The following is a 24663-nucleotide window of genomic DNA, read 5'->3' on the forward strand; positions in this document are numbered from 1 at the left end:
GATACTTTTTTCGGTACCGGCACAGTGGCTTGCCAGCAAGCTTAATCACAAGCAGCATGTGCAGTGATTTGACTCTTAACCTTAGTTTGTGTTTATGTTACATTCAATCGAATTCAATCCGTTAAAGAGGTGAGTCATTACAAAAGAACAGCAGGGCAAGCACAACCGGTCGGTTTGCATTGTGATCTTCCAGACTTTTTTTTTTTGCTTGGTCGGTCACATGCAGGCATTTATGTCAAGTCATCTGAATTGGACACAAGCCGTATAAGCGTCACTAAATTTTAATGTGCGGCACGCATAACACTAGAATAGAACATCTCGTGGGCCGCAAACATAACAGCCTTATTTTTATACTATCACGTTCTTATTCTGAATGAAAGAAGCACTGTAGCAACCGTCTCTTCTCCTGGATTGAACTTTTACCCTGAAAGTCACCTACCGGATGTTGAAGCCTTCAGACAAATACTTGATACAGGTGCGTTCAACAGCTGGACGTTAATGAGCACAAACACTCGAAGAAACAAGCAAAAGGCGAGCAAAAAAGCAACACGAGAGCCAAAATGAGTGCGGTAAGATGAGCACAACATGACACATACTGCCCTGATTACTTTTATCATGTTATAATTTGAACTGGTTTGAATTTCAATGTTGTTGAAATTAGGAGGCTCCGGAGTGGTCGAGGGACGAGCGGCGGGAGAGCGCCACCGTCAACAGACGACCCGTAATTTTTATTTTTATTTTCAGGATTATTGTCATCCATGTTATTGAAACCATAACAAAGCATGCCACTGAAAGTGGGTGTTTTGCACTGTCATGCTGCTATGTGACAATTTTTTTTTAAACGCGCTCCTCCGCATGTCACCTTATTTATGTTCTCATTTCAATTAACTTTGCTCTTTTATTTAGTAGTGTATTTCCAGTCATTCTGAATATGCATACTATATCGCACTGATAAGATATAGGTATTAAATAATTTGTCATATGTACTGTATTTATCACAATATACCAGATCTATAGTGACCGTTTTCTTTGCGATTTCTGCTACGTATTGAACACAGTATAAAGAAGAGCAGATCGGCTCTGGCGTCCAGTATGGGGAATACTATCACTAGCCAGTCTGGGAATTTAGTTTTGTAAAGTGTTTCCTAACAATTAAAGCACCTATTTTACATGATAATTATTTTTATTTTTTTAAAATATGAATATCTACTGGCTTTGACTTTGCGTTGTATGAATAGCAACAGGTGAACACAAAGGTTAATTGTACGTTCTTACATCTGAAAGAAGAGCATGATGACCTGATTTTCTTTGCCACTTATTGTCTATGATTGCATTACGAGTAAAGCCAGTCTTTGTCATTGCAGAGTATTGTGGTGCTGCAAAACATGCTGAAGAAAATCCCTCAAAGCCCCTTTCTCAGTCAGCAGCAGGTATTTATCATTTTGCCAACGTGCCGTTTTCTATGACAACAAGACCTCAATCATCTCGTCATCTCGCCTCCTCAGGCCGTCGCTCCGTCGCCCTCAGAGTCCAACGGGTTGCCGACGGACGGTTCGAGAAGCAACCCAGTGAGAGACTCTTTTTAAAGTATACACACTGGGAATTAATATGTTATTTATTTATTATTTTTGTTACAGGACGGCGTGGCAAACGTGACCGCTGACGCCGAGCTGACACAGGTGAAGTCAAATTTGTTTTTGAGTCCGATGACATACACACCCTTTCTGGTTTGCACCTTTACTCACACTTTCTGACGTGCACAACCAGTTTGCGTGTCTCCTCTATTAACATGTAAATTTTGCTGCCGCAGAATGGAGCCTACCGGTCGAGCCCTCAGGTGATGTTTATGCCCTCCCCACCCCCATCTTGACCTGTGGGATGAACCGTATCCAATTTAACATGCTTTTCTTTTTTTTATTGCTTGCAGCCTGTGGCCAGCATGAACCCTTTTTATTCCTATCATTTGGTATGTATGTGCACCAGCAGCATTCCTTGTTTATCAGTTTCTCGACGATGGCTTATGTTTTTTTTTGTTTTTTTTGCAATGGTTGCATTATAGGAATCCGGGTACAAGTACAACGGTGGCGAGGATGTTGGACAAAAACCGTGGCAGCAAGCGGATGGCAACTTCGTTCCTCTCCCTGAATTCAAGCCTTCTCCTTTAGATCGGCAAGAAAACGGAGTCACAGTGTTTGACGCTCAGAAGGACTTGCTCCACACCTCCAGCTTAAACAACGAGCTGGACAGCTTTTTGACATCCCAAAGTGGGTCCGCAAGCGGGCAATTTCGCAATGTAAGCCTGAGCTCACCAGAGAACACTTCTGAGAACTTCTTTAAGAGCCTGCATTCAAAGGGCTCCAGCATGCAAGACCTTGTAGAAGTTTCTCCAGAGGATTCAGGGAAAGTCTTGAATAAGCCTTTCAGCGTTCTGGCGGATCCTTTGTGGCCTTCTTCCGACGGGGAAGGAGATCTGCGTGGCTCTCCAAAGGATCCAGCAGGGAATCTGTTTTATTCCGCCTCAACCAATGCGTCACATTTGTTTCAGACAAATGGAACAAAATTCTCATATGACGACAAATTTACTTCTTCCGGATTATCAGGATCTGATGTGGATGTATTCTCCCCTTCTTTGAATGCCTCCAGCCCGATTGCAAAGGAGCTATTCAGAGATGGTGGCAGCACAAGTGACAAGTTCAATGAAAAGACTCCCAACAGTAAGGATGTTTTCGGAACGCTTGCTGGGGGCGAGTTGGCCAGATCAACCTCGGACATCCCGGAGTGGACTGCCCAATCGATGTATTCGGACGCACCGCGTGACATTGTGCTGACCACTCCTCAAGGAAGCAAACACGGAATCCTGCAGCCAACCCCCTTCAGTCAGGCCGGGAACCTGAGGGTGTCGCCAGACTCTTCTCCGACAGAGTTGAATCACGTGTGTAGCGTTCGCTGTTTACAATTGAAAGTTCCATTGCCTCCTCTAATTATCTTCTTGGACATCACACTGCAGCAGGTGATGCTCACCAGGCGCACGCCGAAGCCGTTTCCGCGTTCCAGACCTCCCAGGCCGGGGAAGCCCCCTGTGCCGGACAAGTCGCTCAAGCCATTTTACACGGTAAGCCGCCATCGCCTCCTTCCTTTTAAAGAGGAAGTTGACCTTAAACGCCTCACTAGTCTAAACATGACATTCAGTTTTAATATTACATTTGTGGAATATGAGTTATGCAGCAAAATCCAGCTGTTTTTAATCATCTCAAGGGGCGGCCATTTTGCCACTTGCTGCTGATTTGAAGATGACATCGCAGTTGCTCAGGGAACGACCAATCACAGATCACCTGTTTTCGATATGCTGAGATGTGATTGGTTGTTACCTGACCAACTGTGATGTCATTTCCCACTCGACAGCGAGTGGCAAAATGGCCGCCTTCTGATACTGATAAAAACTGCCGCTCAACTCGTATTTCACTAACCCAATATTAACCAGAATACCATATTAAGACTTGTAGGGCTTAAAAGAACATATTGTCAAGATTTTTATGGGGGGGGTTGACTTCCCCTTTTTCTGTTTTAAAGGTCGAACCTGAGCTGAGTGGACCACCAAAACCTCCTCCGAAACCGTCCAAAGTGTTCCCCAATGCAGACCTTGGTGCCATATCCAAGCATCAGGTGTGCTCCTTACTTCTGGATAGCAGCAGTAAGGGAACAGGTGCTGGATCAATATATTGATCCCTGTTGATTGTGTGTTATTTAGGAGGGGAAAGTGCTCTACCCGGAGAACTCTGACGTCCTTGAGGAAATCCTGCTGATTGGGCAGGTGGGCTGCGATTGATGGCGGAAAAGGGAGTGTCGATCGCAGGTCCAATGAGTTGTTTTATCAATGCTGCAAATGGAATGTCTTGACAGGAAAAGTGCGTGGAAGACTGGCCGGAAGACAGTCCGCAGTACCACCCTGACTTCAAACCAGTAAGACAACAGCTGTCACACTTTCACCGCTTTAAAACATTTCTGCCCATGTTTGTGTTTTTGTCTTCCCAGTCTGGAAAACTTCGACTCCGCCGCGAGTCTCTGAAGGTGAGTGATGACTTGATCTTTATTTTATTTTATTATTTTATTTTTTTGATGCGCCAGCGAAGAGCCAAAATGATGGCAACAAAGCTGAGCTTCTCTTTTCAGGCTAGGGCGTACTCTGTGGGAGGAGCAACAGGAGAAGATCAAGATGATGCTGGAGTACATGTCAAGGTGATGCCATTTGTGCACGTTCACATTCAGAATACTGTATTAGTCCCAACGCCAACGCCTGATTGTAGATTTAGCTCACTGTGTTTACATCTTTCACAGAAGAAAGACAAGAAGTTTTTATTGTTGTCCAAAGGAGCCTCAAAGGTACAACAATCAGCTAAAGGTGAGTACGTCAACAGTGTATTTGTGCTTACAAAGATGTTCGCTCGCCAGGACAAACTATCTGATGACATGAAGGATGGCCACAGCTGGACTTTGCCTCCTCCGGGGAACACTCCAAAGGTACCTGATGGGAATCAGCCAGCAAGCTAAGTGATGGGAGGAGAAGGAGCTTTGTGTGTCTTCATTTTTGATCTTGTTGTGCGCAGGACGGTTTCTACGAGATGAACTTCCCATCAGCCAGGAGGGAAGATGGAGAACAAAGCTGGTCTGAAGGCAAAGTACGACTTTTCTTGTACCCTTCAATCATTTTTGCCTTCCAAGTCTGACTCCCGTGACCTCTTTTTGTTGTGAAGAAAAAACCTCTGAAGAAAAAAGTCAACCAACTGCTGAGGCGCGCGTCCACCAGCCTCATCCAACGACATCCAACTGCAGGGAGCAAGGTAGTGTTAATTTCATCCGCCATTTTTAATTTTAGTCCAGTTTCAATCACGCTCGTTAGTTTTTAACCATAGTTAGTCAACCTCATCCTGTTTTCATTTAGTCCATTTTTAGTCAACTATAAATATAGCATTTATTTCATTCCAACAAAACATCATTTTAGTCATCTAGTTTTAGCAAAAACTGTCAATGTTTTAGTCAGAACAATCATTTTACCGCTATATCACCCCCCTGCAGATTATGTTGAACATTTCAGATCTAAAATCAATTTCCTCATCTTTTTGAGACAGTATATCAACAAGTGGCTACTATGGTTTCATGCTATGAGCTAGTAAATTAGCCAACTTTAGTTAGCAGTTGGATTAACATTATTGGTATAATGTTGTAGATGGTGAATTAATATTACATAGTAACTATAATTTCTTTCTTTTTATTAATTTATAAATTTCCCCCATGAATCCATGTTTGTGCTAGCTGCAGATTAGGAAAAAAAAAGGGGGGGGGTCACATGACAGTGTCACAGTTACAGATTAGTAGAGACAAGATTTTACAAAATCATCTGATTTTCGTCTCGTTTTTGTTCATAAACTATAGATTTGAGTCCAGTTTTTATTAAGTGAACTACATTTTCGTCTCGTCTTCATTAGTCGACGAAAATGCATACTGATTTAGTCCCAGTTATTGGTTATACATGAGGGTTTTAGTCAGGTGAAGAATGTGTGTTGACAAAATGATTTTTGTTTAGTTTTTGTTGACGGAATTAACACGAGAGCAAGGTTAAAAAAAACAAAACGCTGAGGTGAACGCATGCCAACACGTCCGCTCTGCTCACTGTTTTGCTCTTCTCGTCATACGACAGGACGATAACTTACAGAATAAAAGGATGGCCATGAAAGAATCTACAGGCAGATGGCACTCCCAGGTAACACACACACAAACAAACTTTTACTCCAAACCATTTATTTCATTTATTCTGTTTGACATGGAAAATGTACGATAAAGGAATATGGTTGTTACTGTATTTTGATGGACCTCCAAACATGCATTCAGTTATAAGCACAGTTGTCTGATTGTATTACTATGATTAGATTTATTTAATGGCTGATTTATAAAAAAAAAAAAAAAAGTGTAAGGTCTTTTCAAAATTAAAATACTCTTAATCTTTTTCGCAGATTTAACTCACATTCACAAGTCAAACTATTTCATGTTCCGTGGTTTAGACAGCTAGTAGGATCCCAAATCAAGGGAGGGTATTATACAAGTGGCTTCATGGGAAATGCACCTTTTTCACATTGTTTACACTGCTTGCAGAAAAAAAACTTATTTATAGTGCATTTCATACACCACGTAACTCTATATGCTTCACATGCTGTAATTCAAAATCCAACATTTAAAAACAAAAGTAAAGACATAAAAAATGGCTTTTCACCCGCCCCAATAATGCCGCTCTCCTCTAGGAGACCATGTTTGATGACAGCATAGGTGAGGAAGAGGCGGCGGCACGAGCGCAGATGGGCGAACCCGACGCCTACACCAGCGTAAGTCTTTTTCACCCGTCACCCTCTCCGAGCAGTTAGCATGCTTAGCCAACACGACTGCTCGTTTTCCCTCCAGAAAGGCAAAAAGAAGCTGAAGATGAAGTTTACTCCTCAAAAAGGGTTTAACAGTTCTCGGGCAGAGGAGCCCCAGGGCGCGTATGGATACACCCCGAACAAGGACTCAAAGGTACCAATTGAAATAAGTGTGGGTGTGTTACAATATGCTCTACAAAGTAGTGTGATTTAATTTCCTCCAGGACAGACAAAAGCAGGTTTTGGGTGGTGCCGACATTTGGCAGCAGGTACCGTCACACACTCGCTTGCACTTTTACTTTTTGATTCTTTGTTTAATGAAGTGGATGTTCACCTAGGAGCCCAACTTTAGGGATACGGCTGAGATAAAAAGGCTTCACTCCATCAGCCAGGTATATCATTAAAATTTCTCATATATGAAGACGACGGAGTGCCGTTTAGGAGTGAAATGAACTGTGATGTGTTTTTTTGTGTGTACAAGGAGGATGTGTCTGTGTTTCATACCCGACAAAAAAGCCTCTCAGCAGAGCGACTGGATTATGAAGCGCTGAATGCAGCAGATGACTACACAGGGGTTTGTTTGCTTGCTTGTTTCAATTTAGGGGTGTCAGGCAATAATTGTTTTAAATATCATAATTCATCACATGACTTCAATAGTTAACTCACAATTAACCGCAATTTTTTAATATATTTTTAATATATTTTTTATATATTTTCTAATAAAATTAAATATTTTTTGAAGTTTTCATACTTTAACATAAAAGTGTAAAAAAATAAAAATAAATATGGCTGCATATTTTAGTCATTGATACAGTAATTTCATAATAATCCATAAAATAGTTAAAATAAAATAGATGTAGTGTGCTGTAAAAAACTAAAAGAGTGTGATATTGATTTGTTTTAATTTTCTTCCACTAGATGGCATAATTGCATATTTTCATATTAAGAGCTATGTAATCTTTAACATGAAGTAACTTACTAAATTTTGACTAGACGTGACTGCTGCGCTGCGACTGGAATTTCCAGAGTACAGGCAAGTACAGTAAGGGGTGCGTTTAAAAAATAAAAAAAAAGGGAAAAAAATTGTGGTGTTAAAGGAACTTTAAATAGACGCACTAATTTTGACACCCCTATTTCATTAATTTCTTGTCATCGTTCGTCCTTGTTCATACATTGTAAAAAAAAAAAATTACATGTACGCAATGGAACGTGTCATCCTCAGTCTTTGTTTCTCTTGAGAAAAAGTTTACATGTGAATATGTCGCCTCCTTTTTAGAAAAAGAACAAGTTCAAGCCCCCGGTCCCTTTGCCGCGCAAAGCAAAGCCGACGCTCAGTTCACCTGGACCGGGGGAGTCGGGGACTTTTGGCCATGCTGCTTGCGCACAGCCATCCTGTGTATGTTTTGCATTTAATGTTTGTTGATTGTGTTGCAGAAGCTTTGGCTTCAAATTATTATGACTTTTTTTTTATGTCAGCAGGCGGACGACTGGCCAGATGAGGACGATGTCGTCTTGAGTGGAAAACAACATGGAGATCCCCTAGTGGACTACAACTACAAACAGGACGAGTTGGGCCTTTCCAAACAGGTAACATCATTGCATCATGTTTTGGGTGGATGCTGGCTTGGGAGACTCAACACACTCTTGCTCTTGGCAGAAAAAGGGGAAGCGCAAAGTCTTCCGAAAGCACAAAGCAAAGGTGAGAGTCACGAGAGGCATGAGCGCTTATTTGGGCTCTTGAACGACTTGTTTCTGATTGTGTCTCTTTCGCAGAAGAAAACATGGGACGGCAGCGTCGAGGACGTGGCAGTCAACCAGCTGTCAGAGGCGGCACAGGTCAGTTGTGAGAGATGAGCGTGTGGAATGTAAACCCACCAGAAGTCTGTGTTGTTGTTTTTCTTCCCAGCTTTCAACTGGCCTAGCGACATAGCGCTCATACTCAGTCACAGAGCAACTCTCAGTGATTTAAAAAAAAAAAAAAAAAAAAAAAAAAAAATTGATTTCTAAGATACCTGGTGGCTTTCTTACAGAGGTGGCAAATCCAGGTCCAAAAAGTAAAAACCCTGCCATAGTTTGGCTTTTGTGCTAGCTAGCTAGCGCGCTCCCTAGCAGGTAAACAACCACCGTGGGAGCTAGCTAGCTAGCACCTGGGGCTAAAGCTAAACCGTGGAGGGGTTTTTACTTTCTGCACCTGGATTTGTCACCTCTGCTTTCTTATCATTCTTCTGTTTCAGGCCGAGTGGCTGGCGGCTCAGAAGGATGAACGTGTGGCGGCGGGTCTGGAGGACAGTGAGGGCGACGGGGTGAGTGTGTTGCCGATATGACTCATAGCAACGCGTGCAGTGTGTTGTTGTCTCATTGTCTTTTTTTCATTTGTTTTGTTTTTGTCACAGGACACAGACAGCTTGATGGAATGGTGGAACACAGTAGAAAGTGAGTCACTGTAGTGAAACAAATCTTTCAACTCAGACTTTCGGCCTCTATTTCAGACACAGGCTCTTACAATGCAATCATTATTATTATTATTTCAAGTTGATTTAAAAAAGGTAAACCTAGACTAAAAAGACGGCTTGAGCAAGGAAACCATACTACAAGCAACCTGCAGGTGTTGATTTGCATCGTTCAAAAGTGCCGACTCATTCTCGGTGCGAGGCGAGTTCAAAGTGAAAGATCTGCGTCTCTTTTTAAAGATAAAAAAATGTTTTTTTGTTTACCTTTACCAGTTAATACTTTTGTGCGTTGAGCGTCCATCACTGGGTTGTCTTCTAGGGTGGGATGAGGTGGCATCGGACGAAGAGGCCAAACAGCTCGACGAATCAGAGTAGGTGCTTCTGACCTCTGACCTCCACCTCTTCGGAACTTGTCAACTCACAAACTTTTGACCTCCGGCAGTTCCTTCACCGTTTTGGCCGACAAGGTCAACCGAGGCCTGCAGGTGTTTAACAAGGTTTTCACGGAGCGCGCCGAGATCTTCTGGCAGCACGTGATGAAGCTCCACGCCCTCGCCGACCACCTTAGCACCTTCCACCAGAAGGCCAAAGCGGCCGGCATCACGGGCAGCACCACGGCGGCCGTCGGTGGCGTGACGGCCATCGCCGGCCTGGCCCTGGCGCCGTTCACCTTCGGCGCCTCGCTCATCGTCACGGCCGTCGGCGTCGGCGTGGCCACCGCCGGGGGGATCACTTCGGCTTCTGCGACCATCTCGGATAACGTCAACAACATTCAAGAGCGCAAGAAGGTAAGCCAGACTGAAACATTCAAGTATTTATTCCATATTGTGGAGAGCAAAACGAAGTAAGGGGAGGGTGGAAGGATTTTTGAAAAACGTTCAAACAGTTTGGTTTGACTGGTTCGGTTGGGGTCATATGTGTTCAGTCCATTGGCACATACGGAGCTTTTTTTTTTTTCAGCACCAGATACCTGTTTCAAGTGCCTTGCTCTTATAACAGACGTGACGTCAGCGAAACTGAAACCAAAAGCATATGTGCGTAAAACGCACTTCTTATGCTTCCTTGCATTGGAGACAACACAGCTCGACGGAAATCGCCTTGTTAGTTCAAAGACTCAACTTATTTAGGAGAATAATGAATGAATAAACAGTCAATATTAAAACAGAAAAACGTAGGCAAACAAACAAAAAAAGCATTCTTTGAAATGCATACATTTATTTCATACTCTAAAAATTAAGAAATGTGATGTAAATGTTCTTTATTACATTTTTAAAGACATAAATATACTTTTTTGGGGGTATATTTATCAGTGAAAACATTTATTGTTGTGCTGAGTAGGATTCTATGACTTGATTTTGGACTTGCTTGAATAAAGTAATGACATAACTGAAATTTTGTGGTAACCAAGACTTGACTTGCACATAATTTACTCCCACTTCTTGTGGGTACACAGGTTTTTTTTTTTTTTTGCCATCCAATAGAAGAGCATTTAATTTTTCTGCCTGTCACTATATGCAGCTGGCATAGATATATTTAAAATTTACAATAATAATTCTGTAAAAATACTTTTTTTGGGGAAAACTTTTAACCTAACTATTCAATAAAAAATAATTTTCCTAACAGTCAAAGTGTACCGAATCGAAAACCGTCACCGCAAAACCAAGGTGCGAACCATTCCAACCCTAATGCGAAGGTCTGTGGGAGTCTCTCATCCGGTGTCTTGGCATGTACGCCGATTTGCAGGTGGAGGCGGTGCTGCAGGAGTACGAGTTTGACTTTCAGGGCTTGGCCGACATCCTTCACTTTGTCAATCACGGCCTGTACAAACTGCGCGGGCATCCTTTCCTGCGGTCCGGCACGCAGCACTATTCTGAGGACTGGGAGGTGCGCAAGGCGGTCCAGATGATCAGTTTGGTGGACTCGCCCGTCATGCGAGCCATGGAGGTGACCGACGCCAATTTATACCTGGTCCGAGGACTTCAGAGCGGCATGGACAAGTACTTCAAGGACTCGCGGACCCCGAAAAGAGCCTTCAAGAAGGAAGTGGTGGGTCGTATAAAAGAGGCGGCCAATATGCTCAATGATGGAGTGGTGGAGCTTAACGCCATCAGGGAGGAGCTCCAGAAGGCCATTGGAAACTTTTGAACACATTTGTTCAAGGATGAATATGGACCAGTTTGAAGCACAGGAGCAAGGACTACAATGTCGCCTATTTTGTAAATTGAAGTCATCCTTCTTATTGCTTTAACTCCTTTGATTGCACAGGAAGGCAATAATGCCACAGTTTCAGGACTCCCACATCGGCACCACTTGTATTTCGTAGGTGTCTTGGTTTATGTATACATGTATTCTAGTTTATGTATAGACTAAGACTACATTTTGTATTTTAATGAGAAATGTGCACTATTGTATAAGCAAATAAAGATGGTTTGTAATGTTCAAACTTGTTTGTTGTTGTTTTAAAAGAAAGGTTGTGTATGGGTAGTTGGTCAGTTAGCAATTTTATTTCTAATATGTACCACAAAAACAAGATAAGGCTTCTATAAAAACAGAGGGGGAAGGCAAGGATGGTACAGCATTTTTCAAGGAAGGACTGTAGTAAAGACTGAAAGAAAGAAAAATGACCATGTATAGGAAAGTATCCCCCTCCCCTTTTTTTAAAAAGACCCTGAATAGTTGGGCATCTTTTATATTCGTTTAAATAAAGACGACCATGAAAATTTTGCCGGAGATATGCCTAAATATCAACTAGTAAGTAATAAATACCATAGTTAAGGCATTTATGGTGATCACTGTAGGATACAGCAAACGCATTACTTTACCAGCCAAATTTACTAACCAATTTGGCCGGTCATGTATGACGCATTCACCAAATTGGCTAGTAAATTATGACCACCTGCCCAAAATGAATTTTAACCCGCATTTGGCGTGTTGGCCGGTGTTCATTTACAGCACACTGACAGCATTTCTTATACTGGCCAGGAGATGGCGACAGCGTGGTTCCTGAAACAATCTGAATCTAGTCTTCTGGAGCAAAATTCCACAGCTGCTAAATAGCAGGTTGAGAAAATTGTTGCTACCGCTCTGATAATGAAAGAAAGGAGGAAAGTAATAAATACAATATAATTCAAATTTATTAGAATTTAATCGAGAAATGATGCCGTGCTAGCAACATTTGTTCGTGTGATTTTCCCCCTTGAAAGGCAACAATTTCCAGCAGTCATAATGACAGGTCAGCGGGTGGCGCTAGTGTGCAACAAGTGCAGAAGAAGAAGGCAAGTAAGCCTGCAGCTCATTAGGTGACCTGTTGTGCACGATGAGAAGTTTCATCGCGTGCAGTACACTGTTGCGGCAAAATAGCAGCTAAGTAAGCAGAGAGCACATCAGCAAATGTTTATCGTGACGTTGCAGTTTCTCACAAGGACGTTTTGCTTCTTGCACAATTTGCTGGCCTGCTTTTGTTTTTCAATTGTATTCCCGCCACAAATCTGAGGTTTGCTTTGTTTTTGTGAATGGAATGTTTTGTCTAATGTACTGTTTTGGGGGGAGTCTTATGAAGTCCCCCAATCTCGTACAGCCAAAAACACAAAACTGATTCTGAATTAAATGGAGAATATGGACTATATGCCACGGAGGAGGCGGGACTTCCAACTTCTGGGTTTTCACCCATCAACTTTGTTTCCGTTTCCGGTTTGCGTCGTCCTAGTTGCACATCCGTCTTTGTGCCCTTTGGTTGCTGTTCCCGTCGACGGGTGCAAGGCTGTGAGTGTGTAGTGTCTGTGTCAGTGTCCGAAGCATTTCAGATAGCTGGGACGCCCTCCCGTCGATGAGCGGGAACGCGCGGTTGGGGGGTGCAGGGGTGGGGGTGCGAGTGTTGGAACGCAGCCAACAGTGGCCGTAAACAGCGCTGATGTGGAAAACCCGGAAGTCCGTGGCATCTACCCCATTAAGCTCATTGCAAGTTACTGCAAAACAACAATTATGAAGCTCCAGCCCACGGCTGAGGGCGGCACATCTTCAGTTAAAATATAATTTAGTTTCCCCAATTTAGTCCAAATGTATGAGATATGTCATAAAAATCGATACGAACACTAGCTGGTTCGTCCGCGCTGTGAGAAAACCGAAAAGAAACATATCAAACTATCAGTATATTCAAGCTATGAGCACAGAAAAAGCGGCAACGTAAGATGGCCGCCAAGGCACTTCCGGTGGCTTCACTTATACCACTAGATGGCTCAAGGCGGAGTCGGCAAAGCGACAGGACAGAGGACTGCTCTGTGGCACTAACTCGCTGTGCTGTGGTCGGTGGTTAAGTGGATTGTTTACCCACTTAAATACTCACTGAATTTCTAACTGATTGTTTTATTACAACCCTTATTAACGTGGCTATGATTCAGGCAGAATTTTTAAATCACAGATTTATAGCGCCACCCTCTGACCTCGTGATGACTGCTTTGGTTTACCTGGAAAATTGTTCCATTTTTTTTAATGCCTTTCTGTTTTAGCTTTTATTTTCTTTATAAAAAAAAAGACTTTTTATTTTGACTCAATATGAACATGTTTTGTTTTACATACTTTACGTGTTTGGAAGGAATCCATGCAAGTTTTTTTTTTTTCCTTCCTGCAGTCTGATTTACTAAAATTCATTCCTCTGGTTTACTACAGAGAGTACAATGTCCACACCTATTTTGCTGTTTATTTCCCCCCTTAAAAAACGTTTTTTTATTTACACTAAATTGTCCTAGCCCAGACTTAGAGGTAGTGTGTGTGTATGTGTGTGCACGTAAATTGGCAATGTCTATTTCTTTATTTTCTTCTGTCGGTCCAGAAACTTCTGTCTTCTCTCGACGGGGATTTCATCAAGGCTGATTCCATGATTACTGGCCCTGAGACACAAATAACCTTCAGTGACATACGACCCCCCCACCCCTCCTCCTCCTCACCAAAACACTATCAATAAATACTAAAGCATATCAGATGTTTAGTGTGAATATCAACCCTTACCCTCCCATGAGGTCAGGAGGAACAGGCAGAGGTTTATTGAAGCCATCTCGTCCCATCAGCCAAAATGTGTCCTCTGAACCTTTCACCTAAAAGAACATGTTCCAATTGTTTCACACTGTACAGTACATGTACATGTGTTATGTATTCACATTACATAAGCAGTGATGAACAATATAGCACAGCACATATGAGATCACAAAGTGTTGCCTACCTGAGCTTTTCTGGTCTCCATGTGGTAACCCAATTTGAGGCTGGAGAGGACCTTCACTGTACTGAGACTGATGTGGATTCTGTATGCTACAAAACAAACATGATACATAACCAAAAAAGATAAGGTGGTCTTTTTTTTTGTGTGTTTTTTTTATTTTTATATTATCCAACATTCACAAACGATTGTATGTTCGCACGTACATAGTCCGGAGGCTTCCATGAGCGAAGCGGTGGTCACAGTATCGCCGAACAAACAGTACCTGGGCATCGTGTGACCCACCACGCCCGCCACAACTGGGCCTGGACACAAAATCACACACTCCCGTTTCTTTTTATTCCTTGTGTTCAACTGAATGTTGCTAAAAACATAAAAAGTACAGTTGGCTGACATATGCGTTTTTTAATGACAGATGTATTGTAATACTTAAATGGACATGTATAGTAAGGCATTCATTTTTGAAATGTTTTACCAGAGTGGAGTCCAATTCTTATCTTGACTTTAATCTCCGGCATGTGCTTGATCTTAAACGCTCCGATGGAGTGCAGGATATCCAGCGACATGTTGGACACCTCGGCTGCGTGTCGATGGCCGTTGCGGTTGGGAACGCCGGACGCCACCATGTAGGCGTCGCCAATCGTTTCCACCTGAACACAAAACACAAAATACAATTAGCTTGACTTAAAACAGAGACGCTCGTACCTGCTTCAAATCTTCCCCGGGGTCGAGTCCTACCTTGTAAACGTCATGAGACGCAATGATGGCATCAAACATGGTATAGAGGTCGTTGAGCAGGTCAACAACCTACACAAACCAGATGTTGGAGAGAAAGGGGTCATTTTATGACACAGTGGTGGTTTTAGCAGTGTACTAAAGTACACTAAAATTAACGAAAAAAATAAAATTCCAAAAACTATTTTGTTAATGAAATAAAATAAAAACGAAAACTCACTAAAACTAACAATAATTATAGCAAATATGTCCTTTGTTTTAGTCTTTGGTAATTAATTTAATGCATGAGCCTTTGGGGATGATTTTAAATATGATTTTAAGTAGATTTATTTTGATATTAACCGGAATAAGGACGTTTGAAAGTGACTTCATCTAGCAGCAGCAATAGAAAAGCACCTTCAGATGACGTCACCCATGGTGTTTTTTTTTTTTAATATTGCGCACAATACACATAAAAAACTAAAAATAATACTGAAACTAACTAAAACTAAGCATTTATGAAATAACGAAAACTAATAAAAACTAACAGAACCACCTTGAAAACAACTCAATTGAAAAAACAAAACTCAAAACGAAATAAAAAAACTAACTAAAATGAAAAATTCCAAAACTATAATAACCCTGATAGTAAGGCATTTTGAAATGCCATGAAGTATTGGAAGACATTTTGAAATATGACATAATAGAAAAAAGAGCATAATGTATATAAGATCATTTTCAAAAGGACCAGAAATAGTAAGGCCTTTAAAAAAAAAAAAAACTATAATGACTTCATGCATAGTAAGCCTTATTTTTGACACATTTAAAAAACAAGTATGAATGACATGATACAAAAATGTTATGTCATGTTTTTATTTTTCAATGTTCATTTATAAAAAATAAAAAAAAACTTTGAATAATATGCCCCAAAAATTGTCATTTATATTTATAGTTTGAGTAAAAAAAATAAAAATAAAATCTGCATCTACAGTACAGTAAGGCCTTTTGTTTTTAAACGATAAGACGTACACAGCCGCACATGACGACGGCGGTGCGACTTCAACGGTTTGTACCTCGATGGGCTCGCTGAGAGCCGAGATGGTCGTGAATCCGACGATGTCGCTGAAGTAGAGCGTGCAGTCCGAGTAATGCTCCGGGCGAACCGGCTTCCCTTTCTTCAGAGCCTGAGCCACTGACCTGAAACGGTATACAGTTATTAGAATAAATTCTCGTCCATTTCTAATAACGTGTTTCCAACGTGTCTCACTTGGGAAGCAGTTGTCCCACCAGCTTGTCCGTCTTGTTTCTCTCCACCTCGAGTTCGTCTGTCCTTTCTCGGATCAAATCTTCCAGATTGGAACTGTACTGCTCCAACATCCGCAGCATGGAGTCAATGATGTTCGCTTTCTTCCCTCTGTTGATGCCTCGAAACTGCGGCAAGATGAAAACGAAGAACTAGACTAGGATCTTCAACATCGGATTGTCCGGTCCTACAAAAGAGCATCCCGCGGTGGCTTCACCTGCTTGAAGATATCATCGAAACTCGGCCTCTTGGCGGGGTCTTCGTTCCAACATTCGCTCATCAGCGCCAGGCATTCGGCCGGCGCTTCGTCCACCGGAACGAGGGGCCGGCAGAGAGGGGGCGGCTCCTTCAATCGCTCCACGATCTCTGAGGGACAAGACGAGCGCTCTGAGTCGACTGTGACGGACGCGCAACACGAGAACGTCCTAACCTAGGGCGGGCATGTCCATCATGGCGTAGGGGGGAGTTCGTGATATGACTTCTTGTATGATGATGGAGAAGCTGAACACGTCCCCGGACACGGTGCCACTTCTGACGGGTTTCCTCAGAAGCTCGGGTGCGGTCCAAAGCAGCTCTGGCACAACACATGCGCATAAAGTACAGTGCATATAGAAAATATTCACCTTTCCTCATTTTATGGTATAACCTGATTTAAAAATGGATTAAATTCAATCCTTTTCTCAGCCAAGTGTAAAACAATGAATGAATGAATTCGATTTTAACTCATTCACTGCCATTGACGGCTATAGACGTCAAAAATTCATTTGAACTATTTAGTTTGACATTTTTTTCCACTTCTGTTAACAGGAGAAATTTGTTTTTTTGTACATTTAGAACAGATATAAATTTTGTGATTAATTATGAGTTAACTAGTGAAGTCATGCAATTAAAAAAACATTTTTGGGGACGCCCCTGATTTTTAATAATCTTTTCTTAAAAATAAAAATATAGATATATATTTATAAGAAAAGATTATATTACAATCTTTAGTCATAATTAATCGCATGACTTGACTCGTTAACTCACGATTAATCACAAATTTTATATCTCTTCTAATACAATTAAAACAATTCTAGGTTTTCATACTCTTGTTAAGAAAAGTGGGAAAAAATTTGAAACCAATAGAAATAGTTCAAATACATTTTTGACGTCTATAGCGTCAATGGCAGTGAATGAGTTAATCGCTTAAAACAGCACAAAGTGGACATTCGTGGTATGTAAATGTGTAGTCATCTTTCATAGACATTGCAGGAAATTGACAACATTAACTCATTCACCGCCATTGACGGCTATAGACGTCAAAAATTCATTTTAACTATTTCTATTAGTTTAACATTTTTTTCCCCACTTTTGTTAACAAGAGTATGAAAACCTAGAAAAAAAAATCTTGGACATTTAGAACAGATATAAAATTTGTGATTAATCGTGAGTTAACTATTGAAGTCATGCGATTAATTACAATAAAAAAATGTAATCGCCTGACGCCACTAATTTTTAATAATCTTTTCTTTAAAAAAATAAAATAAATAATTGTTAAAAACAAAATGTCTAGGTTTTCATACTCTCATTAGTGAGTGGGGGAAAAATGTTAAACCAATAGAAATAGTTAAATTGAATTTTTGACGTTTATAGGCGTCAATGGCAATGAATGAGTGGGCATTTCAAAACTATAAAAGGTAGAAAAAGTGAAGCACTTTGCGAAAACTTTGCGAGCGAGCACTAATCTTTCTCTATGTGGACCACACTCGTTCCTCACCTTGTGGGTCCTCAGAAATGTTAAAGCTCTCCGACTGAAGGAGCATGGGAAGTCCGTAATCGGTGATCTTCAGCACAAAGCGCCCGTCAACCAGACAGTTGGTGGACTTGAGGCGGCCGTGACTTAAACCCCGTAGATGGAGATGCTTCATCCCCTGAAACACACCCGTGGATTCTTTTCAGCTTGCAGTTCCTTTTGGACTTGACTGCGGGGATCGTGCCGTCACCTTGATGAGGTCCGTCAGGAGGGACGACTTGAACATCCAATCCAACCTCATGTCGCCGTCGGCCAACAAGTCGGCCAGGCTGCCGCGAGGGCAGTGCTCCACCACCATGGCGAAGATTCCAGAGTCCACGAAGAGGCCCAAGTAGAGGTTGAGGTTTTCGTGTCGCATATCCCTCAACTGGAAAGCAGAAATTCTGAGATTTGGTAAAGTCCTGCGACGCATCTCTTTCATACCTGGCTGAAGATCTTCTGTGTGTTTTGATTGACAGCTGTCATATTCCCAGTCACCGGGAACTTCTTGAGCCAAACCCAGTCACCCTGATAAAAGAGCAGAACTAGAAAAGTAAAAAGGAGCATTCGCTTCCAGTCAAAGGGCACGCATACCTCCAGTATTCCTTTTTTAATTTTTTTATTTTTTTAAATTAAATTAAATAAAAAATAAAATAAAAAAGAGAGCAATGATGATGACATGTCAAATCGGTAAAATTACCGAATGAACAATACTGAGCGCTCCAGAAAAAAATAAATAAAATAATAATAATAATAATAATAAAAAAGTACCTCCAGTATTCCGATGTTGGAGCTCTCGGGTGTGGTCAGGATGTAGCTTCTGGCGATGGAGCGGAGCGGCGTTTTGATTTCGAGAAGGCTCCTCATGATCGACTCGTCGTTCAGCTTCTACGGAGTCCATTCGCAACAACACAGTACATATGATATCGATATGAGTTCAAACGGAGGACGAACAATGTTCTGGCGCAGACTGGCTGCCCCACCAAGGTATGAAAGCGGCTCCAATACCCAACTGAACTGAACTGAACTGAAAACGTGTCTTTAAATTCAAACCTTCCGGCTGACTTGAGTGTCGATGAAGACGATGTCATCTAGCGTCAGAATGATTTTCGAGGTGTTTTCTGCTCCCCTGTGCTTCCTGCGCAAACGTATTGTGATCCAATGATTTGGATAAGAAAGGATTGAAGACATTAGTTAGGGCCGCTCGATTAGGAAAGGAAATATTGATCACGGTTAATTTGGTAATAAGTGAAATCACGATTTGGACAATCATTTGTTTTTTGGGTACAAAACTTTTTCTTTTTTTTAAACGTACAGAACATGAAGACAAATAAATTTCTTTGAAACACTATAATTATGCAACATTCTTTTGGACCAAGCAAGATTTATTAAATTAGTTATTCTAAAATAAAAAGGTACAAATATATACATTTAAAGAAATCAAAATTTGTATTAATAATCTTTTACTTTTGTTCACAATTATGCCAATTTTGTAACTGTGGAGTGTAATAACTGAAATTGTAATTTAATTTCAATTAATTGCAGTGCTAACATTAGTAGGGATGTAACGATAACGGCAATATCGTGATATTAAAAGCAGCAAATCTATTAACTCATTCACTGCCATTGACGTCTATAGACCTCAAAAATTCATTTGAACTATTTTTATTAGTTTCACATTTTTTTCCACTTTTGTTAACAAATGTATGAAAACCTAGAAAAAAATGTATTGTACATTTAGAACAGATATAAAATTCTTGATTACTCTAGAGTTAGCTAGTGAAGTCATGTGATTAATTACAATTAAACATTTTAATCGCCTGTTGCCCCTAATTTAAAAAAAAGAAAGAAAATATTATTTAAAAAATGGGGGCGTCAGACGATTATTTTTTTAAATTGTAATTAATCGCATGACTTCAATAGTTAACTCACGATTAATAACAATTTTTTTTATCTGTTATAAATGTACAAAAAAAATCCTAGGTTTTCATGCTCTTGTTAACAAAAGTGGGAAAAAATGTGAAACTATTAGAAATAGTTCGAATTAATTTTTGACGTCTATAGCCGTCAATGGCAGTGAATGAGTTAAAAAAAAAAAAAGTCATGTTGATTTCCATTTGTGCAATTCTAGCACCCTCTGGTGGCTAGTATTTTAGTGCAATACAATTTTCATACGGTATGTTTTGGCCCTTCTATGTTTAAAATCCGCGCTAATGGTCAGATGAAGGGAAATGTAATATGCTTGTGAATTGAGTCAATAAGTGGAGGAAGTCAATGTGTGCGTGCATTAGCAAGTAAGTGCCTCAATATTAAGTGTTATTAGAGATTGTATGCTGTTCATGTGCATTGCTGTTAGGTACAAGAGAACAATGTGCTTTTTTTTAAGTATGAGCTCTTTTTTTTTTTTTTACAATATTGTGACCTTTTTTAATATCATCATCCTCCCCACAATATTGTGATATGGTATTGCAATGTTTGTATATCGTTATATCCCTAATTAGCATACATAGGGGCGCCTCTGTTTACGACAGACCCGACATTTGAAGGGTATGAAGGGCGCACATTCAATGTAAGAATACGTCACTATCTGCTACAAGACACTCAGCAAGTGCCATATTAACTGTTTTTTTTTCATTTGATTGTTTTACTTTCATTACCTAGAAGTGTTTTCCATACAAATATTTACGTATGATTATGACTCCTTACCTGACCCAAAAGAAAATGGCTCCGAGCAGAATGCAGATCAACATGAAGAAGAAGAAGAAGCCCGTCACAGCGTCTGTGTCTACAAGGCAAAAATAAAATGGCATGACCTATCGATGTTGCACTTTCATCATATCGTGCCCACATTTGACTTTAAACCGATCATACAGCACCTTTGCAAGCCTCGTCGGCATTGAACCAACAGAAGCTGGCGCTCGGAGGTTTCCCTCCCGGGAAGTTGAAGGAGTGCCTGAGAGGCTTCAAACTTCCAACCGGCCCGATGGTGTGCGTTGGAGCGAGAGTGTGCGTGGGCACAAGTTTGTCACCGTCGCAGTCCAGCACCACATAGCCGGCCTGCATCCCGTGGCCATCTCTGCCGCCGTACAACACCTGGTGGCAGCCACAGCGGCGGGTTATTAACCGAGCATGACACGGATTTGGAACAAGAACCAACCTGGTTGAATCCCTGGTAGTCAAAGCCTCCGTCCGACTGGACCAATTGACCACCGGTCACCCATCGCCCGCCGCCCGCCTGACGACGCTCCTCCACGGCCTTAGCGACGAAATAAATCATGTTGAAGATGGTCCCAAAAAGCGGAGACACCTGTTGGAAAGATATTCACCAGGACACTTTGTCATAACATTTTTCGAGCGATATCGCCGTGATTGTGCCGTTCAGTTTCGTACCTCTGTTGCTGCCACGGCCGATCGGATCTCCCGCTTCATTTGGGCCTGACGGAAAGCTTCGTAGAAATTCTGATCCGACGCCATGGTGACAGTCAGAACAGAGCCGTAGGCGTGACGAAGTTGGGTGCTGTTGGTCAGCTGGGGAAACACTGTGTTCTTCCACAAGGACGGGGAAAAACGGTTTTAGTCGTTGCTCATTGTTTGCTAAATGTAAATACTACACAAACAGTTGTGGACTAATATAAAACAAGATCATCATTATGTAAAGCTTTGGATGAGCTCCATGTTTTGGGTAATCATAATAACAAAACTCAATTTCACTCATCAGTTACCTGGTAGGGCAGCGCGTACAGCAGGGCGTCATATGGAATAAAGACGTAGCCCGCAGACACCATGCCCATGTCCAGAGCGGCCAATAGGAGCTTTCGCTGATCCTCCCCACCAATGAGGACAGAAGTCATGCACAAGATCACCACTGTAAAAAAAACAAAACAAAAAAACACTGTAAAAAAACAAACAAAAAAAACACACACAGTAGTTTCAGATGTCCGCCAACAAAGTCAATAAAGTTGAGGTTGATGTGAGGAAAAAAGTGAGCACTGCCAAAGTTGTGAAAACAGTGCTTACCTTTGACCTTGTCCACATCTCTGATAGCTTGAAGTGCAGCCCGAGGGCCGTCCTTGGTCCTTGTTTCCATGGTAACGACGGGACCGACCGGCAAACCGAGGGCCCTGAGGGCGGAAGCCACTTCCTCTCCGGTGCTCCTCCAAATATCAACCGGAGCTGAGTTGGGACGGAAGACAACTCAAGTCGGTAAGCGGGCTTTCAACCCTCTCGACTAAATTTGAGCTCGTCACGTTCCTGACCGGAGATGACGCCAACGTGCGCCCAGTGAAAGAACCGGAGAACGGCGAACAGGACTTTGCTGGGGCGAGGGATGGGCGACAGGTTCGGCCAATCGGCATCCAGGCAGCCGGGCGACGCCAGCCCCGCCTCCCAGTGTTGAGCCAATAAAGAAGCAGCGTGGCAGAGGGCGGGATTAAAGGGTCCCACGTAAGCGTGGCCGTAACCCTCCATGTCAGCAAGTTCTGTTAACGCTTCAAAATCACAGCGAGCAGTTCAGCTGGTGCACTGGTGACTGTTGCTCCCCTTTCCCATATCGGAGGGTATTACATTCAATTAAATACAGTACAGATACACACCTTTGGAAGTGGAACATTCCTCATCCAGCAGTTTGACATCATACCAATAGCCTCGGCTCAGGCTGCCGTCAACCCGTAACCTTGAGAGTGCCAAGTTGGCCGCCGCCGTTGGCATTGCCCTGGAGAACATCGGATCGCATGACCAGGGACCAATGAGAGCCAACTTGAAGGTAGCACTCCAAACCTCTGCAACACTCAGCCACCACAAAATCACCCCCAGCAACCACCTGGGCAGCGGCATCGTCATTCTGGGAGGCAAAAGAGAAACAATGCAAAACATCCAATTGGGGGAAGAAAAAAAAACGGTGTGTGTGCGTGTAATCCAGGTGCCAGGGATATTTTTACAGCTTTACAGGATTAAACACCTCACCAGAGGAGTCAAGCAAGCAAGCAGCAAATGTCACACTCAACGCTTGTGACCGTCAATCTGTTGTTGCAAAAAGTAGATCCATACAAATTCCTGAACTACCACAATATGACTCGACTAACTCCTTATTAAAAGCCCCAAAAATTGATAAACAGCAACATTTTAGACAACTCAACTAGTTCTTATCACAGTCCAGTCTGTTACCTGTTGGATTCCAGTGAATACAAAATACATACTTTACCAAGGCCTTAATATTCAACATCAGATTTCCCTACTTTAACCTCCTCCAAAAGAAATGTCCTCCATCGAACAAATGCACTTGACATTTTATGAGAAAATTTTTGATAAAAAAAAAAAGGCCCATTAAAGGAATAAGTAAATGAAGACCTGGTAGCAAGCATTTATTTACCTTTGTCTTGGAGCTTCATTTGTCCACAGGAAAGCCAGCAAACTGACGCTGAGTCAGGCAGAAGAAGCCTTGCGAGCGCCAGAAAGAGGCTTTGACTTTAATCTTGTTTAACTTCAGGTGACATCTAATGAGAGGCTTGATGGCTGCGTGTGTGCACGAGTGCAAGGCGAGCTGGCGAAACAGAGCCCACACTTTCCAATCAGCCATGAAGACATTCAACGCATCATCTTAGCAGTCATGGAGAGTAGGCAACAAAGTACAGATCATTTGTTACTTTATTTACAAAGTTACTGTGCACAAAGTCGATTTTTTTCAAGTATCTGTTTCTGGCAATGTTTTCCTTTTAAATCCTTACATTTGAAAAAAAAACTAAACAAAAACAACAACATACCTTCACGCCTTACTTCTTCAACTTGCACATATGACAGCAGGACATTGAAAAAGACAAATGGAGCGGCCTAAGGTCAACCACAGTGGACATCATGGGGACTTTCAAGTTGGGAAAACCAGGGACACCCGCTTCAGTGACATAAACTATGAAGCATTAACATTATTGAAGCAAAAAGTTAGATGATGTCGGCCACAAGAATATTTTTCGGTAAAACCAGAAGATACTAACTATACAAATAAGGTGTGTTTAAAAAATAAAAAAAAGTTGTTAGTATTAGCTAACTTAGCATTTTTTTGTTACTTATTTGACAATGTTAGCAAAGCTATGGGAACGCAAGCTAGCTCTTAACATGCAAAATGTAACATGATTTTCTTCTTCTTAATATGATCGACATGCAATTTATTAAGACGGAAACCATTTTGTGTGCAGGGAAGTTTTAGTTTTATACTTAAGTACATTTCAGTTTTTACTTCTTGACTTTTCACTCAAATTGAACCAGATTGTATACTTTTGTTTTGAGTTATGTACCGGTATTTTCTGCCATCTAGTGAAATAGTATTCAATTGTTCCACTTATTAGAGTTTTGGATTTTTTCATTTTATTTAGTTTTTATTTCGTTTTGGTATTTAAATGTAGTTAGTTTTAATTTCTTTTCAAGGTGGTTATTAGTATTAGTTATTTCATAAATGCTTAATTTAAGTTAGTTTCAGTATTAGTTTTAAAAAAAAGTGTATTATTTGTGCGCAATATTTAAAAAACACCATGGGAGCAAGGTCATCTGAAGGTGTTTTTCTATTGGCTGCTGCTAGATGACGTCACTTTTGTGTGACACACTTTCAAATGTCCTTCTGGTTAATATCAAAATAAATCATCCCCAAAGGCTCATATTAAATTTATTACCAAAGACTAAAACTAAGGACATTTTTGCTATAATTATAGTTAGTTTTGTAAACATAAAATGTAGTTTCAGTTAGTTTTCGTTTTTTAAAAAGCATTTTCGTTTTTTAAATTTTTGTTTTCGTTTTTTCGTTAGTTTTAGTTATCTAAAAT

At 41.3% G+C, this 24663-nt stretch overlaps 2 protein-coding genes across 5 annotated transcripts; one reads left to right on the forward strand and one right to left on the reverse strand.

Moving 5' to 3' along the window:
* Window positions 1-234: 234 nt before the first annotated feature.
* Window positions 235-11300, forward strand: LOC144034748 (uncharacterized). Of its 4 annotated transcripts, none has more exons than XM_077543763.1 (33): window positions 235-569; window positions 662-721; window positions 1365-1430; window positions 1506-1568; window positions 1638-1679; window positions 1811-1837; window positions 1928-1966; window positions 2060-2932; window positions 3008-3112; window positions 3571-3663; window positions 3749-3811; window positions 3901-3960; window positions 4033-4068; window positions 4171-4236; window positions 4336-4380; window positions 4450-4518; window positions 4605-4676; window positions 4752-4838; window positions 5696-5758; window positions 6294-6374; window positions 6451-6561; window positions 6632-6676; window positions 6746-6799; window positions 6889-6981; window positions 7684-7803; window positions 7884-7994; window positions 8065-8106; window positions 8181-8243; window positions 8642-8710; window positions 8801-8840; window positions 9177-9228; window positions 9300-9645; window positions 9818-10574. In XM_077543763.1, exons 1-33 carry the CDS (start codon window positions 561-563, stop codon window positions 9851-9853), a joined length of 3201 nt encoding a protein of 1066 aa, XP_077399889.1. In that variant the 5' UTR covers window positions 235-560; the 3' UTR covers window positions 9854-10574. The 4 variants fall into 4 exon arrangements, with proteins under 4 accessions (XP_077399889.1, XP_077399888.1, XP_077399886.1 ...); XM_077543762.1 differs by lacking the exon at window positions 9818-10574 and adding an exon at window positions 10601-11300 and having other exon boundaries at window positions 237-569; window positions 3011-3112; XM_077543760.1 differs by lacking the exon at window positions 9818-10574 and adding an exon at window positions 10601-11300 and having other exon boundaries at window positions 238-569.
* A 46-nt stretch (window positions 11301-11346) lies between these two features.
* LOC144034750 (retinal guanylyl cyclase 2-like) lies at window positions 11347-23371 on the reverse strand. Its single transcript, XM_077543766.1, has 24 exons — window positions 23223-23371; window positions 22447-22694; window positions 22111-22341; window positions 21872-22027; window positions 21577-21719; window positions 21245-21400; window positions 21012-21161; window positions 20731-20947; window positions 20561-20639; window positions 18908-18992; window positions 18626-18742; window positions 18299-18382; window positions 18066-18242; window positions 17840-17993; window positions 16514-16657; window positions 16301-16449; window positions 16048-16211; window positions 15854-15977; window positions 14805-14873; window positions 14542-14716; window positions 14273-14371; window positions 14073-14158; window positions 13862-13947; window positions 11347-13743 (listed from the first exon to the last, which is right to left on the reverse strand). The coding sequence occupies exons 2-24, from the start codon at window positions 22691-22693 to the stop codon at window positions 13656-13658; spliced, it is 3180 nt and encodes a 1059-aa protein (XP_077399892.1). The 5' UTR covers window position 22694; window positions 23223-23371; the 3' UTR covers window positions 11347-13655.
* Between the last annotated feature and the right edge of the window lie 1292 nt (window positions 23372-24663).

This window comes from Vanacampus margaritifer, chromosome 15, assembly GCF_051991255.1.
Source record: "Vanacampus margaritifer isolate UIUO_Vmar chromosome 15, RoL_Vmar_1.0, whole genome shotgun sequence".
In the NCBI taxonomy this organism is placed as follows: Eukaryota; Metazoa; Chordata; class Actinopteri; order Syngnathiformes; family Syngnathidae; genus Vanacampus; species Vanacampus margaritifer.